This window comes from Cyprinodon tularosa, unplaced genomic scaffold (genome assembly GCF_016077235.1).
Source record: "Cyprinodon tularosa strain WSP-4 unplaced genomic scaffold, ASM1607723v1 ctg174, whole genome shotgun sequence".
NCBI lineage: Eukaryota > Metazoa > Chordata > Actinopteri > Cyprinodontiformes > Cyprinodontidae > Cyprinodon > Cyprinodon tularosa.
This window is the reverse complement of record NW_024038565.1, coordinates 585,518-607,615: the sequence shown is the minus strand read 5'-3', so window position 1 is coordinate 607,615 and position 22,098 is coordinate 585,518. Positions and strand designations below refer to the sequence as shown.

Below are 22,098 nucleotides of genomic sequence, written 5' to 3'. Positions count from 1 at the left end.
ACCTGCTATGCACACAAGATACACTGAATGAAGCGTCAACATGTGAGGCTGCTGGCTCTCTCCATGAGAATAAAGGCTAATGTTGTCTCATACATGCAACAGGAGACCTTTGAGAAAAAAGGATACTACAATTAATCTTAGATGGAAAGAAAGAAAAATGTGAAAAATAAAATGAAATAAAAAAAAAAAAGCATCAGCCCCCACCACTACCATCTAACTCACTGGCCATCAATTATCCAAAAAGACAGATGGTTATGATGGGGACCAAATTGAGGAGACAATGAAATCATCCAGGGAAACTTAATGTGGCAGATGATTATGACAGAGGGACTTACATCCTGGGCTTTTCCCCTAGGAGGGAAACTACCAATGACAGACAGACAGAGTGAAATATTGTTAAATTAAGCATCATAGTAGAAATAATCATGTAAAATAACTTTAGTAAACCCTGAAAATCCTGAAGAGCTCTCTTAAAGTATATTAACCGAGTCACCACTTGTTGTGATGACAGATAATGTATTTCTCTCTGACTTCCCACACAAACATTGTCCATTTCCTTTCATAGACTAACCTTCCTAGAAACACTGCTTCATCATTCCCCTGCTGAGCAAAAATTATGAGACAGGAAACTGGATAATAAGAAAAATCACACATAAATGACATGCAGAGTTTGACTTGGCTCAGGGGGAAAGGCCATAAAGGTGTTGATTGGTTGGTTGATTTACATAAATACTATAATAGTGCCTGCGAGGATGTGAACCTTTTACAAATCTCAGAACTATATGTCAAAACATCATCAGATATTCATAAACATTCCAAACTTAGACAATCAAAAAATTGGTGCCATCTTGTTATTGCAATAATTGCAGCTAATAGTGTAATGTACATGAGAGTAGGAATAGAAGGAGTCGCTTTTTTAATCACTTTTCCACACAAAAATAACTAAGTGAAAGCCTAAAGTCTTGTCTCTCTAAATGTTATATCAGACATTGATATAACATGATTATATAGGGTATTTGGTGCTGGTCCTTAAGGTCTCTGAATAGGGTGTTTAACATTGGTTGGGCTGAAAATGGTCTATTTGCTGTTCTATGAGCTCTAATGCAAGCCTGGTTAAAAGCCCTAGAATGAAACGACAGGTTTTCTTCGTTTTATGGTTTGCTCATGAATATTTAGATAAGCTGTGCGCTGATTGGTTGGTTTACAATGACCAAAGCTGCTGAGCAAAGATGCATCATAGCAACAAGCACTCACTCACTGAAACATTGAAATTGTTGATATGGTAGGGTGACCTGACGTACAATTTTTCCAGGACATGTCCTACCTTTCATACCTAAAGTAATGTCCAGGGGGAATTTCAAATCTCAGCACATATATCGAAACACACCAGGCACCGAACCTAGCCCCTGGTGGACAGGGGCAGGGAGTCAGCGTGGTACAGAGCGGCCGAACCCTACCCAGTGATGGTAGCCTGGACACCGGTGGCACCATGCCTCCCCCCCCGCCTGCCTTACTGGCCCCCAGCCCCCCCTCCTCCGGCTGAAGACGGGCCCGGTCCAGTTAGAGGCCCAGAAGTCGACACTTCATCCCCAATAACCCATGCCTGTAAACCCAACTGTAGATTAAACAGCTAAACTAGTGTCTTACATTTCGCAACTTCTATTCATGTTCTTGGGCCAGTGAACCAGTGGGCTGGTCTGTATGTAAATTTCGGGGCATGACAAAAGTACAGGCCAGAACCAAATAAGGCACCACCCCCGAGTTTACGTCAACTCAGGGGTTTGTTTGGATTTGCCTGTTTTATGGCGAAAGTTAAGAATTGTGAGATTTGCAGAGAAAGGTGTTGTTGATGGGGTTTGAACTTGTATGTCGTTATCTATCTATCTATCTATCTATCTATCTATCTATCTATCTATCTATCTATCTATCTATCTATCTATCTATCTATCTATCTATACACACACACACACACACACACACATATATATATATATATATATATATATATATATATATATATATATATATATATATATATATATGTAATGTTATTTCTCATCTAGTTATGTGTTTTGCAGTTAGATATTAGAGAAATAGCAGGTCAGGGTTTTATAACACCCATACATCAGAAATCAGACACATTTCTGTAGTTGGCGTATGTTTACTCCAGAGGGTATAGTTTTGGATGTGGAAACCTCTGTAGAGAGAGGTACAAACAAGATTTTAGTTGTTGTTTTTTTACATTTAGGTAGAAACTATATTGATGCCCATTGAATATAAATAATGCACAAGTGCACAAACATAAACAGGTGTGATTAAAAACCTTTGCAAGCCTCAAGAAGGTGTGCCTACGACGGAGTATTAGGGCCACACATGAAGAGAAAAAATATTTTTGCCATGACGAGATTAAACTCGACATGTCGACTTTAAAGTCGCCATTTGGAGAATAAAGTTGATATATCGTGGCGACTTTAATCTCGACATTCCAAAGTTTGGAGAAAAGAGCAACTGCGCTCCACAGCTGCAGTCTGCGTTTTAAAGGAGAAGTTCGGTTTTTTACACTTTAAGCCCATTTTCTGTAGTGTCCAGGATGAAATCGAATGATCGACACCAAAAGTTTGACAATTGCTCTGCTTTTTGGCTCATTTAGAATCCACCCCTGGCTGCTTTAGAATGGCTTCCATAGAGCATGTCCGATAATGTCCTTAAAACAACCTTAAACGTTCTTTTTTTAAAATATGCTACTCACCGTGTCGTCAGCGCTGTTCAATGACGTTCCAAAAAAAGTTTCGTGAAGAAAAAACGTTCCTGTAGTGTTTTATTTAGCATTTTGTAAATCCCATTGAGTTCTGTTGGCATAGTCAATATTCCGCTGCCACCGGAAACGGAAATGGGGCCTGTTTACACAGTTGAAGTCTTTTCGCTTCACTCTGTGTACTCCGACGTCGAGGTGCTAACGTCTCTGTTAAACACTTAAAAAAACTCTGAAAATGGAATACGAAAGGTGGATTCTTGATTCTCGACGTCGAAGTACACAGAGTGAAGCGAAAAGACTACAACTGTGTAAACCGGCCCCATTTCCGTTTCCGGTGGCAGCGGAATATTGACTATTCCAACAGAACTCAATGGGATTTACAAAATGCTAAATAAAACACTACAGGAACGTTTTTTCTTCACGAAACTTTTTTTGGAACGTCATTGAACAGCGCTGACGACCCGGTGAGTAGCATATTTAAAAAAAAGAACATTTAAGGTTGTTTTAAGGACATTATCGGACATGCACTATGGAAGCCATTCTGAAGCAGCCAGGGGTTGATTCTAAATGAGCCAAAAAGCAGAGACAGGACCAATTGTCAAACTTTTGGTGTCGATCATTCGATTTCATCCTGGACACTACAGAAAATGGGCTTAAAGTGTAAAAAACCGAACTTCTCCTTTAAGAGTGAAGGTAGTCTTTGACGTGCTGCAACTGTATAGGATTCTGTGCATGTATCCTGTGCAGTGGTTGGCTCTCTTGAACTAATTTAAACTTTATTGTCGACACGTCGAGATTAAACTCAACATGACATTTCAACTTTATTCTCGAAATGTTGAGTTCAATGTCGACATGTCGAGTTTAATCTCGTCATGGCAAAAATATTTTTTCTCTTCATGTGTGGCCCTAATACTCCGTCGTATGTGCCCCACTCCTCCCAAGAAAAAAAAATAATAATCAAAAGGTCTAATCTTGTACAATGCTTACCAAATCTAGAAATTGTTTGAAAGATATTTCATTTTAGTCAGTTTTATTCGCTCTTACTCACCCTCACCCCCTTATTCACTAATAGCTAAAATTGAAAACAAAACACTGCAGCACAAATAAAAAGCCAGATCCAATATCTTCATCTGATTTGTCAGTTTTTGAGGTAAAATAAACACAAAACATATTTACATTCAGCTTTTAATTACAATTTTAGCCCAGTGTGTATCTACTAGGTATAGTACTAAATACTAAACTAGTTTAAGTCGTGATGCAATAATAACTGAGCTCAAATGACCTAATGCTCGCACAGATTATAGCAGTGAAAAAGAGTAAAGATAAATGTACTCACAATCCACGGAGCCTTAGCCAGATCTTCTCTATCTGTTCCGGCTGTAGGTACTTTAAGGCAGTACTTTCAAACTCCTCAATTTCTTTGGTAGGAGACTCCATATTAGACAGAGTTCCAGATGAAACAGCAGAAGAACAAGTTAGAAAATTACAAAATAAAACTTAAATCTCCTTTAAAAAAAAATCAGGAATAAGGAAGATGCAACACAGAGAAGAATGTTGTGAATCCCAGATGGCCACTGAAGTTCCCTTTAAATTAGCATCCAGGGCTGCAAAAAACTGTCTTCCATCCTTCTCCTTTCCTCTCTTGTAGTATGAGTATATGTGGCTGAAACTCAATAAGTATGAGTGCAGCACAGCGCTCAACCAGCTGTGACAGTCGTGAAACAGTCCAATTGCAGCTCTGTTTTCTTTTTTTCCCTCTCTTTTTACTCTCTCTCTCCCTCTGTTTTACATTCACTTCTATCTGGTGTGAGCACAGGGGTCCTGGAGCCGTGCCATGCTCTCCCAGCAACAACGGGATGCAGACGGCAGGGCAGTGCAATCCGGGATTAACACACACTGCCGAGCTCTCCTCATAAGTTGGAGGGAGGAAACAGCTCCAGTCAAAGAGAGGGAGGAGCCAGACTAATAATGAGAATCCATGTTCAGTTTAATCCAGAGGAAAACCACGAGGGGGTGAGAGAGGAAAATGAACAGTGATACAAAACAGTAAGAGGGCAAGACCTTTGTGTTAAAATAAAGAAATACATTTCTGGTTAAAACAACTTTAGAAAACACATGATTTCCATTTACCTTCAAAAAGGTTGCATATTTTTAAAGGTTTAGATGATTATAAAGCAAAGAGAGACCTCCAAGGAGGAATTGACCAATATTTACATCAAAATCATTGCTTCTAATCTTTAACTCTGTATCTTCTGTCTATTCATTTAAAATGTAGACCATCCATTTGCTGTACAACATATTGAATGCTACACCAAAGGGGATTAAATAGCATGCAGACAGAGCAGTGACACTGATTCAACAGAGATTACTTTGATCCATTGAGTGCATGTGGGACCATATTCAATCCCACTAGATAAAAACATAAAAATATGTGAAATGCAATTCTCTCTTTCTCCTTTAGCTCATGACATACATCCAATGATAAGCAGTGTTTTACATAAAACTGGAATGTACACAGATATAATGAGTAAGGCACATAATATTGTGTATATTTTAGTCAATAATTTCCTCCAAGTTTGAACCATGTGGTTGGTTGAGTTGAGACATATTTGAGAAGTGTTTTTAAAATGTGTTTTACAAAACATTGTCCCAGGGAAACCAATCCAAAGCATGATGCAGCAACCACTGTGCATGTACAGTATGGCAAGACATTGATAAGATTACTTATTACTAAGATTGTAGATTAGCCAGTAAGATTTGACGCTGAGATAGTGTTGGAAAGATTTTGTTCTTAAATGAAGAGCAAAGAATTTGCTTGTTAGAGATTACAATAAGAGGGATCAGACTTTATTATGCTGTCAATCGACGTTAATTTGCAATGATAATGCAAAGTGTAAGCCACTACTATTGTTACTCAAACAGACTGAAAAGGCTCTTATGTTCATTAAATGTTTCAACTTATTATTTTAGGTAAAACTAATATTTGCACCTTGACTGTTTGTTATATTAGCCACTTGGCCAGATTAAGAGAGCAAGGTCTGCTGGGGACAAAGTGTCTGAGCCCTGTAATGACCCCAGTTCTGAAGACATAATACTAAAAAAAAAGTTAATTTATGGTACTTTTAGCATTTCAGCCTAATTAATAAGTTATTCTAAAAAAAAAAAATATTCTAAAACCCTTAATAAATGTAAGAGTTATATATGGATGAATTAAACCTCTGGTTTTAAAAAAAATATCAAAATATTTTTCTTATTCAGTACATTCAGCACACAGTAAATTTCCCCACTATGAAATCAATAAAGTCAATCAATCATCAAAGAGTGCTAGAGATGCAGAATTAAATAATTTAACAGGCAGAAGAATATGTGGTGTCCAAATGGTTTTTAAGTCTAGGCTTCCAGAATAATGAAACTCACTGGTTTGCAACTGTACTGCTACCCAACATGCACACATTTTGAAACGCACCTGTTTACAGCGCAATGCTACGTGTTATTTTCTTTGCAGACAGGAAAGAATATTCCTGAGTCAGATATCCAAATCTTTATGCTGTTTTGTTTTGTTTTTTTTTTGTGAGGCAACCACAGCACCATCCTGAGCCTGCACATCCTCTCTGCTCTAAGTGTTACCACCATTGCCTGACAAATCATACAATTCCACTGAGGTTTTTTTTTTTATTATTATTATCAGCAACGGCATGTGTCTTATTGATTATTGGCTACCCAATATGGATGAGACCACTTGGGCCCCTGGGCCTGTGACCATAATGCCTATTGGATAATCCAGCCTTGCACTTGGTAGAATGAGCTAAATGCTCAACTACACTACTTCCTGAACCTCAGCCAGCTCCTTTGTTTCCAGGCATTCATTCCTCGGAAGACTGATTTCTATGCCAGATAAACAAAAAAAGGCACACATAATTTTCCCCTCCAAACATAATTATTATTATCATGACCAAATAGCTTAATCTTTGTCAAGTTTAACCACAAAACCAAAAGGATTTTGATTGTTGTGAATTTCTGTCTGGTTCAAAGTTATTTTAATGAAAAGGAAAAGTAGAGTTGTGGTGATTCCCAGATTGTTTCATTTCATCCTTATTTAATTTATTTACGTTGATACAGCTGTATGATCAAACAAGACAATATTCTCATGAATCAATCAAAAGTGGTTGAAGAACAGATTCAGCAGGCTTTCCTGTAACTTCTGAAAAACCATTGACCTTAACTATAAAGAAAATATTTAACACCAGAGACTGTGTCACAAAAGCAAACAATTCATATAACCTCTGCACATATCTCGAGCCACAATTATGCTAGGAGCTCTAATGGGATCAACATGGTTTTGTTAGCACATCTTATAAAGGAACAAATAATGAAATATATAAGGACTTGCGTATTGTGTATTTAATCATGCATTTGTAATTTTGATCCTGTGTAGCTCTGAGGTAAGATAAAAATAAAAATCCAGTTTCTACAGCCAGTTTGTATACCTGAACTTGAAAACAGTTGCTTCTTTGCCAGTAGGTCCAACATTAAAAAACTATTATTGTAATTCAGTAAAAGTGCAAAATTTCTAGATAATTCATGCCAGGGATGAGTAAAAGTACGATTTTGAAAAGCACTGACTTCCAAATAAACAAAGATCATGCTGTTTTTTTCTTTTGTCTGGTCCCAAACTTGTGAAAATAACTCAATCAGTCACCCTTGATCTTTTCAATACTTCTGCAAGCCCCCCAAAATACTCTCAGGTCTTTCAATTACTTGATGTACAATGCGGGGATAATGCCAGGGGACACCTCAAAGAGCTTCCTGCTTTGATCTGTTGAGACGGTTCTTCTGTGAGGACACGGGTTTGTCTGAGTGCCATGTGTCTAGGGATGTTCACAAAGGTGCACTAATCCATGTCGCTTTTCCCCCAGTCCTTCAGTTTCTTCCTTGTTTTTTGTATCCCCTTTATAGAACATAGTTTATTGCATTCTGTAGAGGTATGCTGGCTCAAGGGGATTCCACGTCGTGAGCAGAAATGACACGTTAGCTTAGTGAGCAGCAGCTTCACGTCTGACTGCACATTATACACAGGTTTTCACTACATGTACCTGATGTTACATGCCATCAGAATGTGAATTCATGTCACAGAAAGCGGGTTACATTTTTGGCACAAAAGCTTAAAAAAATTAATATCAGCTAAAGTTAAAAGTAAAAGGTAGAGTACATTAGGAGATAGTAAAATTAGAGACAAAATCATATCTCTTGCTTGATGAAGGTCAATTGTCACTAACTAACTAATCTCAGTCCATTAACCAAAAAATGTAAATCTGGTCTGTATGACATCAACACATAAACATCAAATCCAAGCTGAGTCTAAAATATGTATATATGTATATAGATAGCTATGTATATATATATATATATATATATATATATATATATATATATATATATATATATATATATATATATATATATATATATATATATATATATATATATATATATATATATATATATATATGTGTGTGTGTGTGTGTGTATTATTTTCATCTGGATTGGGAAATACTGAAAGGATACTGAAAACAGGAAGCCTATTAATGCTATTAATTATTGGATGGAAGAGAGGTTTGGTTATATAAATTAAACTCCATCAGACTCCTTTTCAGGCTCACAGTCACCAAATATGTTGTGCATTAACATGTATGTATGTAAATATGTAAATTTGATAGTAAGGAATTGCATGTAGACTTAGAAACATGAAAGTCTTTGTTATTATAATATTTTGTTGGTGAAATGTCTGAAATAAAAACAAATATCATCATCATCATCATGAAAACTGGTAAAGCTATACTACAAATATTTTTCCCACATATTTTCCCTCAGACAGTTTTGCAGAGTTATATTTTTGTCCTAAATGTAACATTATGTTTTTCCAAATACAAAATATTTCATATGTTTACAAAGTGGCCATTTAAAAAAAGGTTAATAAAGGATTTTTTCCCCCCAAGCTGTGGTTTGCGAAGGGGGAAGACAATCATCAAGTCACAGGAATAACAGATTTATTTAAACCCAGCAGTTTGCTGTTTATCTTTGATAACATAATTTATATGACTCAGTTTAGACTAGATGTGAATAATATACAAGAAAATACACAAGGGGTTTTAACTTGAGTGCTCCTAACTTCCATATCCGACAGTTAAATGCTATAAAAATGTGTTTTTGAGGGAGGAGGCCAGTTACAAATTACAGTCATCAGCAGGCACTTGGCACCTTTTCAACTCCAGTTTTAGTATTTGTTTTAAAACCCCATAAACATGCAAGTTAGGTTAACTTGGCTCTCTAAATCACTGTGAGGTCTAGGTCTGTGTGCAGTTATTTTTCTATCTCTGTGTTTCCCTGTGATGGATCAGTTTCCAGGGGAACCCCTGCCTCTTGATTACTGTCATTTTGAGACTGGCAGCAACCTTGTGACCCTAGATTTACTAGCTATGAAAAACTGCTGGATACAGACTATATATACTGCCTCCTTACCCTGCTGCTCTCAGTAGTCATTTTTCAGCTAACAGCAGCAATGTAACATTGTCTTTCTCGAACTAACAGTGAAAGGTTGGATAAAAGGTTTTTGAACAAAAAAAGTTTTAGAAATGAATATAAATCTATATTCTAATCATAAAAATCAAGATAAAAAAAGTAAGAGACCGGAAATTTTAAAGATCTCACTGAATATACCTTTCTGAACTTCTGGTAACATAGATGATGTATAAAGAGAGAAAGAAATGAAACTTCTTATGAAGGCATATGTAAAGCCTCGCTAAGCATTAGAAGCAGTCTTACCATTATTTTTACTTTAGAATATTATATTATTATACTGATACTTTGACAAACATTTTATAGTCGTGTCAGCCTGCTAAATTATAGACTTTAATAGATTTTAGTAAAAAAGACCACCCAGATATTGCATTAGACTGACAAATATATCAATTTCAAAAGAGAAATGTTTAATTATTTAAACAACAGTGTACTTCCGCGAAATACTAACTCAGAACTGCTTTTGCATAAATTCCAGAATCTTGCTGCTGTGGTGTAAAAGCAAACAACTGGTGGGTGGTGAAAAAAGTTCTGACTGGCTTTAAAACTGCTTTCAGTTTGTCTGTGTTGTTTGGTCTGTTCAGCATCTCCAGAAATGATTAAGAACAGAAGGGAGCATGAAGTGTTTTGATATTTCAAGGTGGATGCCTGCATTGACTTCAGGAAACACATGTAACCAATGCTAGCAGTTGACATTCCACCTCAAATCATCCCTATGGAAACTTCTGATTTGACTTTGGTAGGTTCTGTACCTCTGAAGCCTGGGACCTTGACTTGAAAAAAAAATTTTGAAAACTTTACTTTCAACTAAAAGGATGATTTTAGAACACTTAGCAAAGGTCAGTTTTTTTATTCTTAGCCAAGGTAAGATGGTTCTGACATCTCTGGCTGAAAAGTGGCTTCAAACATAAGTACAATTTTCTTGAATTGTGAACCTTGATGTTCCGACCCTTCTGTCTACCAGTTTAGAAGCTTTTTTAACTTTTTGGAATTATTTATTCTTAAGATTCCTCTCTTTAAAGGGATCATAGAATGATTGTAAGGTCTCTGAATAGGGTGTGTAACATTGGTTGGGCTGAAAATGGCATATTTGCTGTTCTATTAGCTCTAATGCAAGCCTGGTTAAGAACCCCAGGATGAAACAACTGGTTTTCTTCATTTTATGGTATGCTCATGAATAAATAGATAGCTGTGCGCTGATTGGTTGGTCTACAACGAGCGAAGCTGCTGAGCAAAGACGCATCATAGCAACAAGCATTCACTCAATGAAACAACGAAATTGTTGATATAGGATGACCAGACGTCTTCTTTATTCCAGACATGTCCTGCAGGGAGCCAACGGGGGACGGAGCGACCGAACCCGACCCGGTGACGGTAGCCGCAGCCCTGGGGGGAAGCATAGTAAGGCAGTCAGGGGGTAGGATAATGTCACCCGGTTGGGTTTGGTCGTTCCGTCCCCCAGCTAGTCGTTCCATCCCTGGACCAGCCCCGGAGATAATGGCTTGGTTTGAATGCCCGGTCCAGTCTAGTCAGCGGCCCAGCTGGGGAAAAAAATTCCCCTTCCTCTGTGCAGCCTTGAAAACTGCATATACGCCTGTGGTTCTGGCTCATTTTCAATTGAGAAACTGCCTGCTTTATAAATCTTGTAGAAATAAACCCAACTGTAGGTTAAACAACTAAACTGGTGTCTTCCATCTACCTCTATTCATGTTCTTGGGCCAGTGAACCAGTGGGCTGGTCTGTATGTCTATTTCGGGATGTGACAAAAGTACAGGCCAGAACCAAATAAGGCACCACCCCCTAATTGACGTCAGTTTGGGGCTTCATTTGAATTTATCCGTTTTATGGTGAAAGTTTAAATTGTGAGATTTGCAGAAAAAGGTGTTGTCGATGGGGTTTGAACTTCTCTGTACGTCCATTTCAGCCACTGAGCTATCGTTATTCATCTATGACATTGTAAACTCTACTCAATTCTATGACCCCTTTAGAACCATTTTCCCGGCAATCAAAAGTCTGCAAATTTACACTTTAAATTCCTTATCATGATTCTTTCCATTAGTGTGACAGTGACTTCCTAATAAAGCTCGATATTTAAACTCTAATAAACTGGAGCTGATAATTCAGCTGCATCTCCCCTGTATGCTTCTGTTGTACCCAATAAAACCTTGTGCAGGCACAGGGCAGCTGTGCTTTTTATTATTATTTCAGGTTATATCCATAAAAAATAAATATCCAAGACACTCCTGCATATGCCATGATACAAACACCATTCATTTATGTATTTATGGTTTTATTTTTTTTTAAAGTTTCAGTTCTCTTTAATGTGGTATTGTTAAACGTAAAACGATTAATAGTGGCACAGCACACAACACTGACAGTTGGAGGTAGGGCTTAAAGCCGCAGCTCCTGTTGGTGGGTCCATGGAAACACAGGTAGTTCTACGAGGAGCAGAGAGAGACCGAGTGGTTTAGAGTCATGTGGAGCTGAAATTGTTGATGGAAAAGGGGCATATGACCATAAGCAGGTTAATTCTCAAATCACTAGTCTTCCAAAAGATTATGTAAGCCGTAACAAACCCATAAAGCAACATATTTGTATGTAAATCCTTTGATTTCCTCCTCCTGTGAAACATTTAGATGTTCTTGGAAAAACTGCAAGCCATAATCATCAAATTGTACACTATTAGAAATCACCAGCTTAACAGTAGTATTTTACAGAAATGAAAATCCTCTGTAATATCCCAAAGATTACCAGTTAAAATTAGTCTCCTTTGATTTGACAGCATTTAATTCTTATTTTACAGAAAAATTCTGCAATCAAAAAATATCACAACAAGGTCTGTAATATCGTAGCAACACAGTAAAACCAATACAAAGATTTCACAGAATTAAACACTAATATTACAGTGGAAAAACTTTATTGAAAAGTCCTGGAAAGTCGTATGGCAAGACAGTGGTATGACTGTTAGACTAATTGGCAACTCCAAATTGTCTTTAGGTGTGAGAATGTGTGTGCATAGTTGTATGTCTCTGTGTTGCCCTGCAACGGACTAGTGACCTGCCACGGTGTACTCTGCCTTTCACCCATAGACTGCTGGAGAGAATCATGAACACCACCATGACCCTGACAGATTAAGCGGGAGAAGATGACTGGAGGGATGTATTCATTTGCATTACTTTCACAGTAAATTGCTGCTCAATTTAAGCATTATATACAATTGAAGTTGTAAATTCAAAATAAATGAATGAGAACTTCTACATTACTTTACACGTTGTTTAAGTACAGGGCCTTATTGTAATGATGTATGGCAAAATGCTGCAATCCTCCAGTAATGTGTTGTAATATCACAGATGTGAAATGACAGTAAATTGTTGTGAGCGTGTTTCACAGTATAATGTTGTACTCCTTACAATTCAAGGCTAAAATGTTTGCAGTGTACATACTAGCATATTTTCCCTGAACCATTAATAAGTAAAAGCCCTCAAACACGTCTACTTTTTTCAGTGATCTTTATGATCTATATACAAATTGTTCTGTGCAGTGGAGGACCAGGCGTCACCTACTTTCACTAATTAATACACTATCAAATAATACCTTTGAAATACATTTTAGAATTCTGTTTCTAAAGTGAGATTTATAAAGCCACAATTCATAAATCTGATAAATTCCTTTCCTTATTAGACATTTCAATTATTATTCTGTTTTCCATTTTCTTTTTCACTTTGCACTTTAAAATCCTTGTTGCAATGACATTTCTTTTAACGCCACGCTCTTCATTTAGCATTTCTGCTATCCTTCTGCTCCATGTGTGTTCTCCCATTTTTACTCTTTTCCGTTTAGCTTTTTTGCAGGACCTTTCTGGTCGCTGAGCAGACTAAAAAACAACTTAAGCCAATCACAGTAGCTACTATGATGTAACCAGCTCTTCTTTCTTTGGTGAGACAGCTTCACAACAAAAATTGTTACTGCTCTGCCTTTCACTATCTTAAACACTAGTCCCACTTTATCTAAGGTATGGATTACTTTAGTTAGCACTAAATGTTTAGTTAGTAGACAAATTGTACATAAAGTTTGCAGATGGAAAAGAAAGCAGCAAGCAACATTTGGAACAGCTCAACAGACAATTAAATCCCTTAGGTTAACTACATCCATAGTACTGATGTCAATGATTTAAGCTTTAAGGAGACTTCTGCAAATAAGGCAAAACTTTAAAGCATCCATTCAGTGCTAAGAAGAATAGTTTATTTCAAAATTGGATTAGATCGAATTGTTACTTTTCCAAATAGAATATGCCTGTGAGTTTCCACTGTCTGGGGTTACATAGTGAGCATGTTGAGCAGCTAAGTCTCCTGCAAAAGCTAAAGGGACCAGAGAGGACATGCTAAATAGAGAGGCTAAATTAAAATGAAAATTAAGCTGCAACATCTGTTTAAAAACGCAAGGTTAGTTTCAAAGTTTTAAATGTTTGATAAGGAAATGTATTTATGATCAAATTTATGAATTGGGGTTGTTAATTTTCCATTTAGAAATACAACTTGAAAATAGCATTTAAAATAAAACAGGATTTAAAAGCATGTATGTGATTTTAGAATTTTTTTAAAAAGTTTATTCAGAACAAAAAATGTTAAAAGTTATTTTGCTATTGTTTGCTTGACAAAATGCATGCAAGATATATGTTTTAGAATAATTCTAAATACAAATAAATCATTTAGTTCTAACTGGAAGAAAGGCAAATTGGAACTTGGTGAGCTGAAGAGCAGGATTAATGCACTCTTGCTGAGAGATGTAGAAAGCCTAAAAAATATACCAGAAAGCACCTAAATAAACTGGTAAGTGGATACTAATGAAACATCTTCTGGAAATGAAGAAATGGGAGAAACAGAAATAAACAACATAATTCAGTATCTGCTTATATTTCTAAACTGCAGACATTTTTCCTGCTGCCTTTTTCATGCCCAGTAATCTGGATATAACGTTGAGTGTTATTAACAGACTGGAGAGAACATTCAAACACGGTTTGTGACAATTTGCAGCATTTGTCACAAAGTCAAGATAAAATATGAGTCAACTCGAAGATAGAATAAAACAAAATGGAAAGTGTTAACAGTTAAAAGCTTTTTCAGCGACCTTGATGGAGGTTTGGGTATGCCTCAACAATAACAGTCTTCATGAGAGATTTTCTACAGGGAAACGTTGTTTAGTTACATAGTTAACATTCAATATAAATTATCGATTTATGGATTAACTCAACAACCTAAACCTACCACCTTCCTTACTCTAATGATAAAAAATATATGATTAATTATTATTACAAGTGCTAAGGATAGACCCCCAGAGAAACAAGCCATCCTCAAATAAATTTGTACAACTAAGATGGAAGGACCTGATGAAAATTATACTGTAATATCTACTGAGGCTCCAACATATCTCAGACAGTGAAATCAAGACATTAATAGCCCTTGCCATTTGGAGGTGCATGAAAAATTCAAATCTCATTTAAATTTCCAGGCAGCTCGATAAGGATAGCTATGCATCAAAATAGCAATCGCCTTCACAGTAATGACCACATTTTCTTGGAGATCATCTATCAAAAAATATGATTCTCATGCCTAAACTTTATTTCTCTCAGAATTAGTAGAGATACAAAACCAGTTGAAAGAAACTGAGCTCACTCAACCAAAAAAGAGTTATTTATTTGTGTGGTTATGGAAGTGGAAAAATACATTAGTTTGCTCCTAAAGAAGATAGCAACAGGTCAAAGGTGCGGACTCAGGGGAGAAGAGAAGCAATCTCAGTAAAAAAGGAAAAGCATTTTTACACAGGGCTGGCTCCTTGTTTTCACCTTCTGGCTAAAAGTTCCCAAAGATAAGAATTGTTCTTAAACCTTTTATCTGAGTTTTGCCATAGGGATATGATAAGAATATATATATAGACCTTAGAATGAAGGACTTTGGTTTAGAGCAAGGATGACACTGCAAAAATATCTAAAAATAAGTAAACATTTCTTACAATAAGTAAATTCACCCTTAATTTTAGTAGGTTAATAAGACAATCTGCCAATGGAATGGGTATAATAAAATAACACCATTAACATAAGCTTTTTATTTAAAATGTAAATTATCTTATTTAATGGCAGTGTCTCACTTATCTGATTAATCCAAGGGAAAATGCAAATATTTTGAGACAACTGACTTACTTAGATTTCTGTTTTTTGCAGTGAAGCAAAAACAATGCAGCTGACTAATAAGAAAGTTTTAATAAAAAGAGCTCCAGAGCTGCTAAATTGATCTTTGAAACAGGAATATAGATAAAAGCTGGTGCCAGATGCCACAAAATATGTGTTGTCGACTTAGTGCTTAAAAGGTGTTGTCTCAAATTTAACAGGATTACTGTCGTAAAGTTCATCTAACCTCCGAGATCCTTCGTTACAAATCCTCAGAGATGGCAAAAGTACTCACTTTCCGTACTTGAGTAAAAGTACAGATACTTGTGTTAAAAAATACTCTGGTAAAAGTGGAAGTACTGATTAAACTTCTTTACTCAAGTAAAAGTAACAAAGTACAGGCTTGTAAATTTACTTAAAGTATAAAAGTAAAAGTAGAAACCACTTTTTTCATGCCGTTGCCTACATTTTAAATGGATGTCTGCCAATAGGACTAGATCTCCGTTGTGTTCATTTTCAATCATCTCGTCGTCCATACTACTATGCTAACGCCACCGCCACCAAGCTGCAATGATTTGCCGCCAATGAATACCGCCGAATCTGTCGATTCATCTTGTAGTGGTGCGTCAAATGCAACGTAGATTCCCATCCAATTAGATTGAATTTGGTATTGATGACGTGAAAAATAATAACGGTAACTCCATTGAAATGATTCAAAACTAAAGTAACGAGCCAATTTTTTTAAATGTAAGGAGTAGAAAGTACAGATATTTGTGTAAAAATACGTAGTAAAGTAAAGTAAAAATATCAGAAAAATCTACTTGAGTACAGTAACGAAGTATTTGTACTTCGTTACTTCCCATCTCTGCAAATCCTTATGTGATCGGTTCACCTTGTGCTATTTGCATCTATTTACTTAAAGATTTCTCATTGCATTCTCATTTTCTGGTACCTGGTGAATATATTTATGCATCTTTTAACCTAATTTTCCTTGCTAAATGTTATTTTCTAGAGTGCGGTCTATTTATTCTAAACAGCTAGAGCAGTAAGCTCCATAAGCTTGTTAGTTAGACACCCACAGCCCTTGGAAGGAGCAAATGGGGACATGATTGAGAGTTATTTAAAAAGTACCCATCAAGGCTAGAGACTGTATAATCCAAGCAAAGAGGTGCTGTAACCTACAAGTGTAAATACTTCCACAGAGAGCTGTCATACTAGCAATTATGGATGGCTTGTTGTCATGTAGATTCACTTTTAAACTCAGTTAGAGTCTAAACAAAAAGTCCCAAAAAGTATGTGCTGCTTATTGACCCGTTTATAAGAACACTCAGAATATGATACACCTGTTTTCCATTGCATACAGCATCTTACTTCTACCTAGATATGTTTATTAAATAAAATGTTTCATTTATTTATAAGAAATTTAATTAAAGCAACTCACATTTTTAAAGTTTATTTTATAAATCACTTTATTATTCTCCATGGAGCAAGCTTTATCTGTGAAACCAGATACTCAAAAGCTTGCATTAAATTGTAAACATTTTATTTTTCAAATATGGAAAATCTCTGTAAATTATTTATTTGTTCTTCTGACCTTAACTTGTTAAGAACAAAGCCAAACACCTTATGCTCTTCCAGTGGCTTCTTACACAAAACACACTGCCTTCATGGCGTCTTCCTTCTGACAATGCTGCTTAGCTTCTCCCACAGTGACTCATTATGGTCCAGATCTTGAGATTGTGCTAGCTTCTCCCTTTCACTCAGAACTCTGGATCATGGCATCTTTGTAAAATATTGATAATGCATTGCTGGAGGCATTCTTAGGGTGAGTATCTTTGTTGAAGCGTGAAACTGGTTCTGAACAAATGTTATCCATGGGGTATTTCATAGTGAAAGTTCTAATGGTAGCCTTTTGCACCTAAAGCTCTTTTCCACTCAGTACAAATCTCCTATTTGACCTCCCTCAAAGCATGGCAAGACCATCTTGCTGTCTCCCCCATGATTAATTCAAGGTCTCAAAAGAAGTATTTTTGGACCTCTTCATTTGTTCCTCAAACATTATGTCACCAAAACATATCTTCCTGTTTCTAAAGTCAGTGACATTTTCTCTAATTTGGGCAACCCTGGAATCGACTTTTTCTTGGCATGTCAACTATGAAGTCTATCAAAAGTTCACCAAAATAAATAATAGTAAATTCATGCTGCCCATACAAGTTACATCTCCCTTCCTTTTGTCCATGCTTTAAAATAACAAACCTGATTTGGTTAGAATATTAATACATCATTGGGATCTGTTTAGAGTAGTAGTGGAGCCTGAAGAGAAGGGTGCACCTATATCTTGGGTGAGTGGATTAAAATGCCTGTAGTGTATTTACAAGCTATTATTTGGATAAAGGAAATCCTAATAATACTAATAATGTGCATGACAATTTCTTCTGTTTCTCATAAACTGGTCATATAGTATTTGTAGCATTACAGCCTCTGGTCTTACTTCCATATTCTTAACCATAGTTAATTTTTTTTTAAAGTCTTGGCCTTTTGGCAATCTTGGATTCTGAACAGCAGTGATCATCTTGTTGTTTAGTCTGGCACATGTTAGAGCTTTATTCTGTTCCCAGTTTCTGTACATTTGACTCCTGTTTCAATGATATATAGTGTCCTGATGATTGTGTTTAGATTTTATCTGTGTAATATTGTGGCATTTCATGTGGTGCAGCAGTGACTCAGCTATGTAACATCATAATATTGAGGCTATGTCTTAATCATTTAGATAATGGCTTTGCTATTTGGGCTTCCTGTCTCTCTGACCAGCGGAGGCTCATTAGTGGGCTACTGAGGCTTTTGATGGAGCTCTTTGCTTCACAGGGGCTGTCTGTGGGGGTCTGTAAACCCATTGCTGCTGCCAAATGAGGGGTCAGCTACAGAGACAGTAGCCTGCCATATCGGAGACAGGCGCCTTAATCAGCTGCAGAGTGAACTGCAGCGCATGGTATCCAATTAACCATCAGATAAATCTCAACAGTTGACCACATAGGGGTCATAGCTGCAAATGAACATGGAGATTTGGCAGGATATGAGGCTATGTTAGTTTGAGGAGCTACAAGGATTGCGGCATAATGTTCAAATTGCATTGTAACAACAAAAAAGCAGATTAATCATATATTTTCATCATACCCTATAATGTTTTTCCAGGAATTATAGTTTACTTTTCTTAGTTCTTCATTGCTCTTTCAAATTAATCTGAATATTAACCTGCTATTGGACAGGGCTTATTTTCATACATTGGTATTTTTGTAAAAAAAATTTTTGGGAAAAGACATAATTGACCTCTAAAACGCTGCCTGTTTTCATTAAATATATTTATTATCCCTCATCAGTTCATCCTGTTCTTTAAAAAGTAACAACTTAAGGAAATCTTCATATCATCTGCCTATGTTTCTGACTTAACTGTATAAGAACAGCAGTTGAGTGATTCTAATAATTTATATCTGTCAGCTGGAGTTATTTTGGTTGATCTGGGATCATAACTTGTCAACTGTAATAAAAATCCTGAGACCCACAAAGAAATCAATATGGCAATCAAAAGCCAGGGTGTGATATACAATTTAATGAGTATGTTCTGTGTATTTCTATTTGTTCAGTTTTTTCCTATACTTTGTTATTTGTTGTCTATTGATTTTATTGAAAAACTTAAATAATATCTATATTGATCTTCCAGTGTTACTGACAAGACAATAAACAGAGGCCATGAAAAACAAAATGGCCACAAGTAATGTTGAAAAAAACTTAAAGGTACACTATGCAACCGGTGTTGATTTTCCAGCGAGGCTCCCCCCAGAGGGCGAAAGTAAAAGTGCACTGTCGTAAATATGCACAGCTGTTCTCCTGGTTTCTCCGTCAAGCCAGGCGCGGTTGTTTTGAGCTTAGCAGACAGGCGAACGCAACGAATGACTAATGCTGCGTTCACACTGGACGTAGCTGGCGCGACAGAAGCAGCGAGTTTACATGCAAAGTCAATGGTTGACGCGCGTCAAGGCGCAGCAAAAGGTCCCGCGGCGCGTTTTGAGCAGCAGGCGCAGCACGTCTGAGCAGCTGAAGCAGCGCGTCAGGCGCGTTTAAGCATCTGATGCAGGGAGAGAGACACAGCACTGATGATCACTCCTCTTAAACAGTTTATTGACACCTAAATTAACTTAAAATGCAGAAATCTGCCGGCAGAATACTGTATGCAGTTTGGATTATTTAGATGAAAAACACCTACCAGCTGCCGCGGTGAACCGCGAGGAGGCGACCCGGCCAGAGGCTGCTGATGAAGGGATCCCTACTGTCAGCGCATCCCTGGTATGTGGGGGTCTGAGCGGCTCCGACAGAAAAAATATTGAAGGCAGGATAATAATCTGAATGAACTGACGGCACTGATTACGTTTTCAGGTGTATTTTCTCACTTAAACACATATTAAAACTACTTTATTCCCACTGATCACAGCAAATATAGCTGCAAGGCAGAGAAAGGATAGTGAAGCTCCGCCCAAAGCGCGTCAGACACACTTTTGCACCGCACAGCCAGAGCAGCAAAGCTGCTTCAGCCGCGCGTCAGAACTAACTGGTACAAGCAGCAAAAATGAAGCAGCAGACGCGATTTTGCTGCGTCCGATGTGAACGTAGCATAACTGCACAAAGATTGCCACTGTGCTAGCAACGAGAATGCTTTTAACTGGGGGGTGTAGCAGTTCTCGCCGTAAAGCAAGACTGACTCTCGCGAGACTTCTGAGCCTGTGGGTGCGGGTCGGTGCTCCTGCAATTGCAAGTGCAGTATTTCCCCCACAGACCACCAGGGCAGCCGAGAATACCTTTGTTCAACCTGAAATGAATAATTTAATCATCCATAACGTTATGGAACACATTAATTAACTGAAAAATGTTGCATAGTGTGCCTTTAAAAGAATAACCTTCCTTAATCTGCAGGAGTAAAAGAGACAAATGTAAGTAGGTTGCAGCTGTGTCCTCTCAAAGTGTTACCACAGTGATCAGTAGCAACATTAAATAGAAACAACTCTGATCCATTAGGTAGTGGAAACAGGGGGAGTCCTACTGTGTTTAAATCAGAATATTATTCAGAGTCAATCAGTGTTTTCTAAAGAAATAATCTAGGTCATTAAACGTATATGTCTATAGTTTAACCATTCTAATATAAATGACAGAAGCAGGCTAAAGTCAATAGACAGCAACATATCTGCCTTTGGGTTAGAGCCAAAGTTAGAGCTAGTCTTATTAATAAAAATCTTTTGTCTTCACTTCTAGCAACAAAGCTTCTAAGGACATAAAGTGAGGATAAAAACAAAAACCAATCAGTTTCATTCTGGATAGTTATAATTATAAGGATAACTGGGTCAGTTGTCCCAGTTGCATGCCATCGTTGACCTCAAAGATGATGAAAGCATAAAACAAGACATAAAAAGCCGAAGCAAAAGCCTTCACCTTTAGAAAGATAGAAAAACAGCTACAGATATGTTAACCTGGAAACCTTTGTTTTTATCTTATTTTAAGGTCAGTTACTAAAGTGCTTCCTGCCTGTTACATATCTGATCATCCTTTGTTCAACCTAAAATCGAATTATCACAGATTGAAGGATAACCTTCAGCTGCGGTCAAAGGGGTGACACTTTGTTACTTCAGTTTAGAGATTACTATTGATCCCTGTGTCATTTTAATCACTTCCCACCATAATCTTGCTATTTATCCCTCAGATGTAGATCCCTCGCTCTCTCAATAGATTTGGACTCCATTAGCCACTGTTAGCAAGACCAAAGCCATCAGCTGGCTTTAGTGGGATTTCTGTGACAAAGCAGTAAGGAATTCAATCACTGTAGATGGTTGTAATTAACATTGTGCATGAGGTATTTTTTAAGAACAAAATGTTTCTACAGATTTTTTTTTTTTTTTTATTGAAAGTTATCTTTATATACTAACATTTGAATGTTACTTTAATAATCTAAGCATGTTTTTGCCTTCACATTTTTCATTTAACTGCGTGGTAACGTAACTTTTTGGAAATAAATTGGGGACGGGTCACCTTTCCTTTCCTATGGTTGCTTGTGAGCAAATCGGTCTCTGTCTCTCCCCATTGACACATTTAAGTCTGTAATATTCTCAATGGAAACACTGGTTCTTGATATGACCAATATGGCCCAACTATTGCCTAGCCCATGGGCGTAGGTTTGCATAGGGACCATAGGGACATGTCCCTATCAGAATTTTGGACCGACCTACTTGTCCCTACCAATAATTGGATATGAACAACATGTTCATAATTTACAATCCAGCGTTGTTGCACTAGTTTCTTCTTTTCCTCTCGCAGCTCCTCTGTCAGGTAGCTGCAGCTGCCTGGTCTTTCCTGTCCCTTTCACATAGCGGCGCATCAACTGTGCTGCACTGTTTAACTCCACTCTCTGATTTTTCTGCCTTAAGTTCCACCTTCTCTCTTTCTGATTTCTTTTTTTTTATAGTCTGTATGTGTGCGCACATGCTTGGAGCACGAAATAAAAAAAAAAAATACGCAAGAATATGGCTGTTACCAAAATTAATATGAGGCTATGAAACTAGTC

The 22,098-nt window shown here is 37.0% G+C and overlaps 1 protein-coding gene across 9 annotated transcripts in view; it reads right to left on the bottom strand.

Moving 5' to 3' along the window:
• Positions 1-22,098, bottom strand: part of pde1cb (phosphodiesterase 1C, calmodulin-dependent b) — a 177,589-nt gene that overhangs the window by 111,388 nt on the left and 44,103 nt on the right. For 2 of the 9 annotated variants that reach the window (XM_038281705.1, XM_038281706.1), the window contains exon 1: positions 4,092-4,664. The exons of the other annotated variants lie outside the window; for them this stretch is intronic. In XM_038281705.1, the coding sequence (XP_038137633.1) occupies positions 4,092-4,192 (101 nt within the window). In that variant the 5' untranslated portion in view covers positions 4,193-4,664. Of the gene's footprint in view, positions 1-4,091; positions 4,665-22,098 lie in introns of those variants that run through there. 9 annotated transcript variants of the gene reach the window in all.